The following is a 13,485-nucleotide window of genomic DNA, read 5'->3' on the forward strand; positions in this document are numbered from 1 at the left end:
TCATTTGGCATAATGGACCAATTTGCTTTTTGTTGACATATGCAACAGTATCTTTATATTCATCAAACCACTGGAAGCTAACTGGATGCTGCATGTGTTCTTTTCATTACTGGGGTGAGGACAAAGATTTGGGTCATTTAACCTCTTTTCCCTTCATGAATTTGAATGAATGTGATAGGATCTTCAGTGAACACGAGATGCACTGCAAGTTATTAATGGTTCGGGAACTTTTGCTTGGGGAAGGAACATTGGTGTATATGTAATGACATTTTAAAAGTCAGAGAGTGGTGTAGCCTTCCCAAAGACACCGAAAAAGTGACTGGAAGCCCCTAATATCTCAGCAGGATTTGATCTTAGGACAATATGTCCAATCAGAAAAAGGTATCTGTGTCAAGTATATAATGTCACATTCTGAAATAGTAAACTTGTCATCATATTCTCACCGCTCCTGCAACATCAGCTTATTCTGCTTCTTCCACTGGTCTTTGAAATCAGTGGAAAACTCGTGCCAAATGGAGAAGAACGTGTTGGGAGAGACCTCTTTCTCTCCCGCCTTGGGTTTAACTGAGAAGGACACACTCAACTCCAAGAAGCTGAGGACAAAGAACAAAAACATTACTTCCACACCAAACTATTACACCACAAGATTCCAGAAACCTTCACCAATCGTTGTGAAACATGGTCGTGCTGAGCAAATATGCAAAAAAGTTAATCTTGGAATAATATGCTTTTTCAAAGATTTAATAGTAGAGCAACCTAAAAAAAAAAGGAAAAAAAAGCAAGCCAATGGTGACTGTGCAGTTCAGAGAAAAACATTGCACTCAAAATGGAATTACTGCCACTAAAGCTGCATTCAGTATTTTTCTGACGGATTAAAATCCAGTACTAAAATAGAACTCTTATACATCTCATAGTGTTTAGCTTCGTCACTCCTCTGGTGTGAATAAGCCTCTATGTAAGTTTGTGTACATGGGTGTTTCTGCAACTGACGTCACTTCTAATTCTCCCAAATACACACCTTGCAAATAGTCGTTAAGATTTTAATCTGTAACATGTTTATTTTTTTATGGTTTTCATCACTTGTTCTTACTAAATGTTCTTATTACAATAACGTTCATTTTATGCATTTTGCTTTTTTTAATTTATATAATATTTTTAAGACATTTGACAGTTACCACTGATGTCAGTCTTCATACACAAAAAAATATAAAACATGTTGTGTTTTATGACAGAAATTGCAATTCTAATGTCTAATGTCTTTTACAACGTAGTAGGCCCCTACTGACCCACATCTATGGGGCTTATAGTGACTGATAATGCCTATTTAATGGCCTGATAAGAGTCGAATCAGGTGATTCATCACTAAGCTGTATGGTAAGGACACACAATAAATACTTTATAGAAGAAAAGGTGATCTTAACCTTGTTTTTCTTGATCTTGAGGTGTCACCTAGTGGGTGGCCCAACCTGTCATCCATGTGCTCATTTGCTAACTTCTGTTTCCATAGAAACTAGATTTGTTCGGCTTTGAATAAAAGTTTTACTATGGCATTTGTTCAGTGTCGCCGTAAGGACAAAGTGTGGGACAGGCATATTTAGATGAAAAAATCATATAAAAGAAATGTAAACAAAAAAATAATTTAATATGGTGTAAAGTAATATGTATATGCAATAATTATATTGGAAATATGTCATATTATAATTTAAATGGCTCATTTTACATGTCAACATTGACATTGCTGGTACTTAAAAATGACCATAATTGCAGAAACACCATCATACTGTATATGAGCACATACTGCACAGTACATGTAAGCATGGGTGAGGAAAGAGGGGAAGTAAAAAAAAAGATGCCCAACAAGGAGACAAAGACAGATCTGGCGTAAGGAAGGCGTGCATACAGCGGGGGATGCGTTAAAGTGTTAAATGTGGAGGCCGTTTGCAGTGGATCAATACAGCGGACAGGTCGGGGTCTCTTTGTTTGGAGTGTGCTATAGGAACACATTCCTAGCCAGCAGTAACAGAAGCCTGGAGCCAAGGCTGTCTACTCTCGCTCCGCTTAGATAAACAACACAGACACCGCACGGGGGGCCTCCCGTCTACTGAAGGCCTGGCATGATGGCCTGCACCTTCCATGTAACTGAAGGAACCAGGAGTCCCAAATATTGACAAAGTATCACGATTATATTTCTTCACCGCAGTGAGCGTATATCACTTCAAACGGGATTGACTTAACTTTTGAAATTCATAACTGTGATCACTGTTTTGACGCTTGAGAAAAGATCAAATGTAAACCCGTTAAATGGAACAGAAGTGACTACTTTTCAGGTGAAGAAGCTGTGTTTAAAGAAAAAAGGAAAGCTCTTACATCTTCTGAGTGTCTGCCAGCTGCTTCTCTTGCGTTTCCAGTTCGGTTTTGGCTGTAAAAGAAGGCACGTTTTTGAGTGCACAAGTAAATACAGGATTATATCAGGATTAGGACCGGTTCAGGATTTCCTCTTACATCAGAAAATACATCTTTCACCCACAATGCAACTTGTATATAGGGGGATTCCTCATGTCACCATTACTTAAATCAACAGTCATCTTCAAGGTCAGTGCTGTGCCACCGAGTTATTAAGTGTTGGATTGTCCGCTGTTGCACAACTGACAAATGAGTGCTGCAGATCGCGGGACAAGTGCTTCTTTGTGCAGGGTTACTTCGAATGGAGACAGATGACTGTGTGTGTGTGGGTGTGTGCAAAGAGGTGTGAGAGTAAAAGAGACACAGCGAGAGGGTAAGAAAACTGGGAGTTGGACACCATGGTACACATTAGGACATATTTCCAGCAGGCCACAACATTTATCTCGGTGGGCCATCAGGATCATTTGGACTGTGTTATAAATGATGATATAAGAGAACTGCAGTGAAATGTGACAGCCTCAGTCAGGAGGTTACTACTTATCAAATTTCAGACCCATGCTGATTTTTCCACCCATTTTCAAATGTATCGTAGCAGAGTCAATCCAGCTGTTTTTGTTTTTTTTTGGCTGGTCTATATCTTAAAGGTTAGACATTAAATTCTCTCCCACACATCTCCTCTGTCCCCTCAATTATCTTTATCCATCCGCCTTAAACTGTCAAATGATCAGAAGTGACCTATGACCTCCTCATGGCTTTCCAAGACAGACATGACAGTAGATGGGACGGAGAATCTGTCCTGGCACAAGTCTGTGTTCTGCTCTTATCCCGGGAATATCTGGTTGCTACGTGTAATTGAAGCCAGAGCCACATCTAAAGATCTCAGACAAACCCTTTGAGCCCAGCACTGTGCTTTACCATTCCACAGTGCTAAACGTCGCTGTATCCCACAATCGTGTCTCTCTCTGCTGACGGCTCATCAATTCAATGATGACAAATTGATAAATAATATGAACGGGGCTTGCTAGAAGCGTCTTAATATCAGGGCTGTGCTTTGTTCTTTGAGGAAAGCTGTTTTAAGATGCTACTTAACCATTTACAGGTTGGAATTGTGCGAAATCAAACAAAATCATGCAGGTTCACTAGAAACTCCCTCAGCTCACTTCAGCGGGGCCTCCAGCAGCAACCAGCCCGCTGCCGATAGACCCAGATCCGGCTTCCCAGCAGTCTTCCAAAGAGACTCTGGTGCTCGGAAACACTACCGCTTTTGTCCACAGGGACCGCCAAAATTGACACAAAATGAAAGTTCCTCATAGTAACTTTAAAATAATAAAAAAAATAACCTTAACCTTGGACTTGATTCGTGACTTCATTACATTACTAGAACCTAAATGAAAAACAAATTACACACTGCATTCAAGTTAGCATGTAAACATGTCACACAGAACTGCAAAATGCAACCTTCCTATAAGTAAGTATAGAGATGCAAGACTGCAAGGCTGGCACCAGAACGTAGCACATGAACACAAACTCTCGTGAACACATACAAACTCTCGCGAGAGTTTTACACAAGATGGATCCTTTCTAGATATAACCTAGCAGTGGCCATGAGCTAGCCGTGAGCCTTTGGCTACAGTTAACAGAAGGCTAAACCATAAGCAATATTCCCCTCTCCATCTCGGAAAAGCTTTGCCAATATTTTTTCTCGTACTCTTTTCGAGTAAGTCTGTCTTTGGCAGTTGTTGCCAATGCTGGAATGGTAACTTTTTCTGCAGGATTTTCTGCTGTTGAATCAGGCTTTCACTGAAGGGACATGCATGCACATCTGCGTTTGTAGAACAACCAATACGAACGCTCTCTCTCTGAAAGGACCTGTGATTGGCCAAAGTCTCCCATCACGGGCTAGATTGAAAACAGAGCAACGAGGAGGTGCAGAAGTCTAGTTATCTCTAAGAACACTTGAATTGAATTACAATATGCTGAAAGTTTACTATGGAATTTTTGCCCAATGACGCAAATAAACTGTCAACAGTAAACTATCCACCCCAGCTTTAAGTACAGCACTTATTCTTCCACTGTGGTATTTGCAACAAAAATAGGAAAACATTTAAAGATTCTGTTATCCCCTCATGTGGTTCAACGAGATACATATCAACATGTCTATTTAATACGTGATTTTACCATAACGTGGTGTATATGTCGCTTTTAACCGTCATCTGCCTGCATGATGTGACATCCTAAGCAGCAGAGTTGTAGTTGGTCGAAAAGGGAGGGAGGGTTTGACATCAGTCCTTCTAATCTTTATGTCCATCAGAAACAGATTATCACATGGCCAGTGCTCTCTTGCTAGTCACAGTGACTCCATCAAAGGCCTGCATGCATGAGAATTTGTGAAGCGAGCGGGGAAAATCGAGCTAGACCAAACAGCCGAGCTCCAACAAGTCCGCTCCCACTGTTATTCTGTGGTTAGTTTCATGGTCAGAAAATAAACAAAAGCGGTTTAAACTGTGGAGCCAGAAACAGTTTAACCCCAGGCTTTTTAGAAATTACAGAAATAACAAAAATAAGGCATTTGGCTGTTGTTCTTTTTTTCACCGCCGCAGTGGAGGAACCCCAAGAATCCCGTCTGGAGCCTTCTGAGTCACATGTCCATGTTACGGTGCTTACATTATGCTCTCGGAGAGGAAAAACCTCGTCATTTGCATCAAAGAGAGAGCTCCCATATTTCTCTCAGACACAGAGAGAAAAAGGAAAAAGAAAGGGGTGGAAATGGGGAGAGAGATTCTTTCATCTGCAGACTTCCTTTAAAATGGACAGTGAGCATTACCGCGGAAGAACATATGCTATATATTATACTCTCATCTGAATACAAAAGCAGTTGGGAGAGAGGCCTGTGAGTCGGGTCCTTCAGAAAGATTGGTCACAGCCAACTGAGTGTAGCCAAGGTCAAAGCCAATGCTACATAAAGAATGACATTTGGCTTGTTATGTTAAAACAAGCATAACAAACTAAGTCTTACACCTTTGAAGTGGACCGCAATATCCCAATATTGTTGTAGATGTCACATTATGGAGGAGAAGCTTAGGCGTGTCTGTGTGACATCTGGTAGACATGACGGGTAAACACGATTACATTTACAGTGGATTTTATTGGAACAATATCTAGAACAAAAATGTGGTACAGTAGCCTTTAGAACTTAAAATGCTAGTGGCACTGGGGATGGCAACGTTGGTCCAGACTGAAATTTCTCAACAACCACTGAATGGATTGCCATGCAATTTGGTATAGATATTCGTGATGCCCAGAGGATGAATCCTACTGACTTTGGTGATCCTGATTTTTCATCTACAGCACGTCACGGTTTTCATTTATCCAAATCTCACAACATTCACTTGACGGATTGACACAAAACTTCTCATCTTTTACCACTATGAGGTTGACTGGTTTGTGGCTTTGAGTGAAATGTCCAACATGTTCTCATCACAACTCATAATATACAAACGCTTTGTCAGGACCCTTTAGCATCACTTTTATAACGCACTGTAGCTCATTGCATCAAATTACAAAATTACACTTTGTTGGTTTCACACAGGACACAAACAGCGGCCTCCCGGACAACACATTCTCACTTCAAACTCATCAAATACCGCCACTTAGTCAGTGCCCCTCGGCATTGGAAACTGACGGACGGGGTACCCCTCTTGCATTACTTTTGGACCGACCAGGGACAGCGTGTCAATTTACGCTCGTAACATGCATAGTGTCCTTTCAAAATAAACGTAGTTTTAGGTAACACAACCACTTAGATAGGGTTAGGAAACGGTCACGTTAACTTCACTGACAAACAACTCACGTGACTGGCGACTCACGACTCACTTGACTAACAACTGATGTGACAAAATAAGTCAACGTTACTTTTAGTTTCACACGGGACACAAACAGCGGCCCTGGTTGAAAGTCTTGTGTCTTGACTTGGTCTCAACCCTTAAAATTCTTGATCTTGACTTGGTCTCAACCCCTCAAAGTCCTGGTCTTGTTTTGGTCTCTATACACTCTGGTCTTGGTCTTAACTTGCTCTCAACCCCTCAAAGTCCTGGTCCTGTCTTGGACTCAACCCCTCAAAGTCTTGGTCTTGTCTTGGTCTCAATACACTCTGGTCTTGGGCTTGACTTGGTCTCAACCCCTCAAAGTCTTGGTCTTGTCTTGGTCTCAATACACTCTGGTCTTGGTCTTGACTTGGTCTCAACCCCTCAAAGTCTTGGTCTTGTCTTGGTCTCAACACCCTCTGGTCTTGGTCTTGACTTGCTCTCAACCCCTCAAAGTCCTGGTCTTGTCTTGGTCTCGATACACTCTGGTCTTGGTCTCGATACACTCTGGTCTTGATAATGACTTGGTCTTGGTTTAGGTGGCCTTTACTACAACAACACTGCTAATAAGCAAATGTTAGCATGCTAATACGCTGGACCAAGATGGTAAATACGGTAAACATTAAACCTACTAAACATCAGCATGTTAGCTTTATGTCATTGTGAGCGTACAGCCTCACAGAGCCACTAGCATGGCTGTAGACTCTTGTTGGAATAAAATGGCAATGGAAGAGGAAGCTCATCTTTTACCATCAATTCATCATCATCATTTTAACAGCCCTCTTAGTAAACACCTCACTGTGAAGGTTTATTTGATTTCCTAACAGGAGTGACGGAGGTATGGAAAAAGAGGAGAGGTCAAGGAGGCAACGGGGTGCTTCTAATCTCTCATTCCTCTGACAGAAAACAGAAAAAAAATGTGTTATTAAACAGGACAGCAGACAGAGTGGAAAAATAAAGGAAGACAGGGACTGAGGACATTTTTACAGCAGAAAAAAATAAATAAATATATGACAATAACATATCATGGCGTCAAAAATACTAAGTAAAAGGGATCAGGTACCGAACAAGTCCGTTTTATTCCAGTTCTGTTCTCTTGAATTTAACAGACTGCATGACAGGTTCAACTTAGGCCATCCTGAATCTTCCTTTGAGGCAGAGCAAGGTATACTCTGTTTTATAAAAGGTAGAGATCAAGATAAAAGAGCCAGCTACCAAGTGCAGTCATGATCCATCAAAGCAGATAGGCATACTTTGAAACGATAGCTGTGAGTTATTCAATACACGCTGGTATAAACAGATGTCCCTATGGAAACAACACTGACTGAACCCTTGTGTGTGTGTATATCAACCAGAAAACAGCATGAAACAGATTTGGAAATGTGTCTGCAGACATAGAAGACTAGCAGCATTCTGATTGATGAGCTGCTGCACGTACTCTCACACCACAGATGCATTTTAAGCTTAGATGTGCCAAGGGTTACCCCAGCACAGAATACGGTTTGAATCAGGAGGGATAAATTATTTGCTTCTTCAAGTTTTAACTCGTGATGGTAACGCAGATGAGCAAATCATATGCTTAAACAGACTGACAATCACATGTTTCATCATATTTAAAGAATAAGGCTGGTGATATTCTATATATATATATATTTATTGTCAACAAATCTCATGAAAAACTAACAATGCATTAGTTAGATAATCAATATTTTCCAATTTCCTTATGCTGACTGTGGTGCTCTGCCCCAAGGCAACTTTATTCCAACTAAACACACAGAGCTTTAAAAAACAGGTTGCAAATATATGCTTTCATTTTTTTTTTTTTTTTTTTGAAAAAGGTTAAATATAAAGTTTGACACTTAATGTTACTAAAAATATGAGTTAATAGAACATTATATAGAAATCAAAATTAACTACATTGCCCACGTTCAGGGTAATGAAGGAACAGGTCACCTAATGCAAGGGTGTGACTCACTGACGTTCTTTCAGTAGTTTGAATGGAAGCCTATGGCACAGAGCAATGAGATAGCTTGGCTACACAGCAACCCTTTTTCTGGACAATATTTGTCATTGTTTTGTGTGCAAGCATATTTGTTCACTACCATGTTGATAAAAGTATTACATACTTGACAAATCTCCCTTTAAGGTATACATTTAATGCCAACATTTGTTCCTGGCAACTGGGCTGTACACAGACAGAACTTGTTAGTAGGATCAGTTCATTGTTGTTTCTGGTATTTTCATGGGATTTGTTGGCAATAAGAAAAATAGAGAATATCCTTTAATGAGACTGGTGGAAGTCTTATCAACCATCAGCTTCAATTGATTTGTAAAACAGGCTCACCTTGGATAAGAAATTCGTCCATCTTGTCCTTAAACGGTTGCAGGTTCTCTTCAGAGGAAAACTTGCAAACTTTCTCAGTCTCAGCCGAGCATGCTGAAACAACAAGAGATGATCATGATGAGAGGGGAAAAAAGTCTTTCAGAGCGATAATATGTTATCCAGCATTTGTATTGTAATTACAAACTCTACAGTGCCCTTCGCCCTGGCTGAGCCCGCTATGATAAATCTCTGCTGAATTTCTGCTGAATAAGTGTCGGCAAAGACATAATGACCCATAATGACTAATAAGGCACCCCCAGGAACCAGGAAGGCCTGCGCTCTGATCCCGGGAGAAACTTATCGTCACGCTCTATCTGCAACCATAACGGATACACAAACTCCGCTCAAGTGCCTTAGAGGTGGAGAGGCCATGAGGCGCTTCAGGGAACGGGGAGGTCGGGACTGGGCAAGTGGTAATTCATAGACCATATGGTGCCTCGACCAAAAAGGTACACAGCCAGTTCCCTCCACTGTGTTGCTTACTGATGTCCTTCAGGCCGGCCAAGGCCATTTCTGCGCCGCCTACCTATCGGAACCCCCCTCTGGGAACTGTCATCGAAGCTCACGTCTGTTAGAGCGCTCAGCTGGCTCCGCTAGGTAATGAAGAGGTCTGCAGGTAAAGCATGTGATGATGTATTTATGTACGGCCAGCATGTGTCACTGCCACTGGGGTCGAAAGCAGACGCAAGTCCATTTCCCCTGCCGGCAACTCCATCTTTATGAATAGCAAATAATGAACAGCCTAAAGAATCATTATGGCAGAGGAAAAACAATATTTGGCAACACGGATCAGGCGCCTGATTGGTTTAGCAGCAAAGATACATAAAACATGATAGAGAACAGACCAGGTTTGGGGAATTGTCGATCGAGCTGCAAGCACACATACACATGTACATGCTCACACGTGTGCACACACACATGTTAGCACAAAAAAATACACAGTCGTTTTTTTTTTTTAACCACCTGTAGGCACTTCAGTCCTTGGAAAGTGTTCCGAGTGCTGAGTGACTTGAGACCGAGTAATGAAAGGGAGTATTTCCCAACTGCCTCATTCATTAGGACTATTTACACTCAACCAATCAGTTTGGCATGTCAAGCATAATCCAATTTCCACACTATTTTCCTGACGTCTTGATATGCATTAATATAACAGATTTTTTATAAGCTTCTTTTTTATGTTTACTAATTAAATATAATGTACTTTATGTGTTTTATATACTGTATGTATGTATATCTGTATGTATATCTGTATGTAAAAAATGCAAGATATGAAGTTCCTACATGAAGCAACACTCTCATCATACAGTATATCATATTACATTATTGTAATCATAGCTACCAACTCCTTGGCTTGTGAAATCCACTAAAAAATATAAATACCCCCCCCTTCCACCTAAAGTTGATGGTAAAAGCTAGTTCACACTGCACGACTTTGGCCCTGATTTTCTGCTCCCCGACAGTTTTTGGAGCTCCCAGACAAAAGCCCCAGATCAGAGGCAAATCGGCGTTGGCTCGCCGCTCGCCGCTCGCACATCGGCGTTCAAGCGTCACGTGTGAAACGCTAAAAGAAGTGAGCCAATGCCTCGCAGACACATTCCAGATATCTAGCATGCTAAATATCTGGACCTGTCGGGGACTCCAGGCCACGAGCGACAGCCAATGAGAGCACAAGACACGGGTTGAGGGGAAGCCTGGGGGAGGAGGGGTCGCCTGTAACAATAGGAACTTACTCTATGTGTTGCATTTGTAACACGGAGCAAAGTTGTTGTTGCAGCTAATAAATAGTAAAGAAAATAGTGTGGAAACTGGTGGAAACCAAGCTCCCAGGAAGAGCACTGGCGTTTGAAACAAATTGTCGTAGTGGCCAAACGGTGGAATTACAACTTTTGTGTCCATCAAGTGATGCCATTGGGCCCAAAAATACTTTTTCCCATAGAATTACATTAGGAAAGAGACGTCTGTCACTCAGCGGATAATTTTTTTTGAGGGAAATCAACTTCCCAGTACGAACACTTGAATAGCTCTTATTTAAATCATTAGGTCCTAAAATATGTAAAATGCACTAATAGCCAAATCCAGAGTTATATCCCTTCCTTCATTCATGTGAATGAGAAACAGACCGAGGCTGGAGCGAGGGTTGGGAGGCGGGGTTAAAGAAAATGCTACTGCGCCTGTTCTATGGGCCGAATTGATGCAGAAGATCGTCAGATGATCCGGGTACTTTATCGCTCGGCAGTCGAGCCATTTTGGCTTCATGCACCACTGAGCAACTCTCATAGGAATGAACAGGAGCCAGCCTACATCGCGTTATCCAGTTTTCTTTATATTTCGTGAACACATCAGCACTGTGTCTCGCGTATGGTACAACGTAATTTACAGTGTGTTTCTTGCGTGTTTTCGTGACAAAACGTAGTTTGGAGACCTCATCGGGGATTCCTCCTGGTGAAAGATCTTGTAGTGTGTGACCCCCCCTGTCTCCGGTCAGTCATGTAGAGTGAAAACCACAACGACTTAAAGACTCCCGATTACAAGACAGCAAGTTGTGTTGTGTGAACAGTACGGCGATCTGACGACTTTGAATGTTGTGTATCGGGAACTTGGGTTAAGTGGCGACAACATTTTGATGATAAACTGTTTTACCTAGTAATATTGATATGTTCAAAACACAGAAAACGCTGGTTAGTAGAAAGTGTATAGTCATGGAAAGTTATTTAATAGATTAAGGAACTGATTGAACAACTGATGATTGATGAATGAAAAACAATGAATGAATTAAAGAGTCAAAGAGTGCAGGCATTAAAAAATGAGTCCATTCATGAATCATATTTATGATGCCTCTGGGCGAAATGCACAGCATGCACAGAGACACGAAGCAGTATTCTGAAATCCTCCTCAAAACAGTTGTGTGTTGGAGGTTTGAAGCATGCAGAGTGAGGCGATTCAGAGCTCCCGGAGAGCCTCTTGCAGTTCAGTGAATAGCTGCTGAACCTTGTGATAGTGTGCGCAGGTACTGGAAGTTCCCTGACCTTGCCCCCTCTATATTTTGATCTCTATTTCATGAGGACAGTAAAGGCCCGCCAGGTCCAACAGGAGTCTACATCTGACAAGTCCCATCTGCTTCTGGTTAGCTCGTCTGTACGACAAACAGATGCTATCTCTCTGTTGACCCGCCTCTACGATCCACACATGACCATAGCTGGTCAGGTTTGGAAAATTATTATTTTTGTTTCCATTGTGCTAGGAGATAATGTGCATGGATTAATACATTATCTATTTCCATTTGATGGTATCTTAAACATGATATGACACCTGCCATAATTTGCTGGATATGGCACGGCCAACTTTACAATCTGGTAAGCTTGTCGTAAATATGCCCTTTAAGGGTTTTGGATGTGCTCAAATAGAAATAAACATACACAGTACCATTGAGGTCCTTCTTCAGCTTGCGCAGATCTCTTTGAAAGTCCTCAAACTTCATCTGGGAGGCCTGGAAAAGGTCCTGGGGCTCGGGCAGAGAGTAGACACACGTCTCTCTGCCAGCATCCTGGTGAAGCACAAAACACATTCATGCACAAAAACACACACACGGTGTCAAAGTCAATCTTCCTCAAACAGGAGAGGGCCTCTCTAGTATATACTGTAGACACCGCGCAAGATTGAAATAAATGTCTTCAGAGCCCTACATGTTCTTATCAGCAGTCCAAACATCCAAGATACGGCTGAAACCACAGCAGATAATCAGTATTAAGCTTGGTGCACTGCAGTTCCCTTCATCGGAGTTACTACAAGGCCATTATGAGTGCTAGAGCCATGTCATGCAGGTTGATTTTGGCAAGCAGCACTCTACTGAGTTCATCTCATCTGGAGAACCTAATTATTTACACTAGCGCTCCTTTGGATGCTGTGCCAATGAACAGACTGCAGGTTTGAATGAACCCAGACCGAAAGCAGAGATGAAGAGTGAAAGACAGAAAGAGAATTAGAAGCGAGAGCCAAGGAAGGAGAGAGATTTGTTTCTGCTGTAAATGAGGAAAGAGAAAATAAATAATTTGATAAAGGATAAGCCATGGTATCCTCTGGCAAGAGAGGAGATGAAAAGAGAGCTCTGGAAGGATTTCTAAGCAAATCAGACTAAAACAGAAAAGTGATTCAAATAAACAGGAACCAAAACATACCTCATCAAAGTGCCTTAGATAGTAAGCAACGATGTAGGACAAAAGACTCCTGGAGTTATCCTGAAAGAAAGAAAAAAAGGACTCAAATAAATAAACCACTTTATTTATTAATTTAATCATTTCGGAGCAGGACGTTTTAATTTGTGCGTGGCAAACAAGAATAGAGACAGCGGTCGTAGATAAATCATGGCATCGGAAGGGCAATACAACAAAACCCGACTGTGCTGGGATGGCTTTCATAACTCAGAGTTGGTGGAAAGTTTGATGTTCTTTATGGATACCTTACCCGGTCCACCACCACAAAAACACAAACCACTGTGTCCTTATATGGCAGTGCCAAGGGCACGCTGAGCCCGTTGTGATATTGAATAAGAACAGTAAACAGAAAGGCCTCCCCTCTAAATCTGCACAGCTACAGTATGGTCCTTATGTTTGGCAGCAATGAAGGTCCCATTCAACTCCTGGATTCTCAGCTCTGGGCTCAAAACATAGATGGAACAACCCACACCACTTATTTTCTAGCACAGGGGTCAGCGAGCTGCGGCTCCTGAGCCCTTTACAGTGGCTCCCTGTGGCTTTGACAAAAAATGATCTGGAAATAAATAACGGTATGTTTTTTTTATGTAGTAGCCCTAAAGTTATTCTTACATTCTCCAATTGT

General features: G+C 41.5%; 1 protein-coding gene across 1 annotated transcript in view; it reads right to left on the reverse strand.

The window, feature by feature from the left end:
* The window catches only part of LOC119496062 (formin-2), a 55,228-nt gene that overhangs the window by 5,461 nt on the left and 36,282 nt on the right, over nucleotides 1-13,485 (reverse strand). The window contains exons 11-15 of the mRNA XM_037783114.1: nucleotides 12,825-12,884; nucleotides 12,073-12,193; nucleotides 8,611-8,703; nucleotides 2,368-2,419; nucleotides 444-593 (exon numbers count right to left, since the gene is read on the reverse strand). Of these exons, the coding sequence (XP_037639042.1) occupies nucleotides 444-593; nucleotides 2,368-2,419; nucleotides 8,611-8,703; nucleotides 12,073-12,193; nucleotides 12,825-12,884 (476 nt within the window). The remainder of the gene's footprint in view (nucleotides 1-443; nucleotides 594-2,367; nucleotides 2,420-8,610; nucleotides 8,704-12,072; nucleotides 12,194-12,824; nucleotides 12,885-13,485) is intronic.

Source organism: Sebastes umbrosus, chromosome 10, assembly GCF_015220745.1.
Source record: "Sebastes umbrosus isolate fSebUmb1 chromosome 10, fSebUmb1.pri, whole genome shotgun sequence".
In the NCBI taxonomy this organism is placed as follows: domain Eukaryota; kingdom Metazoa; phylum Chordata; class Actinopteri; order Perciformes; family Sebastidae; genus Sebastes; species Sebastes umbrosus.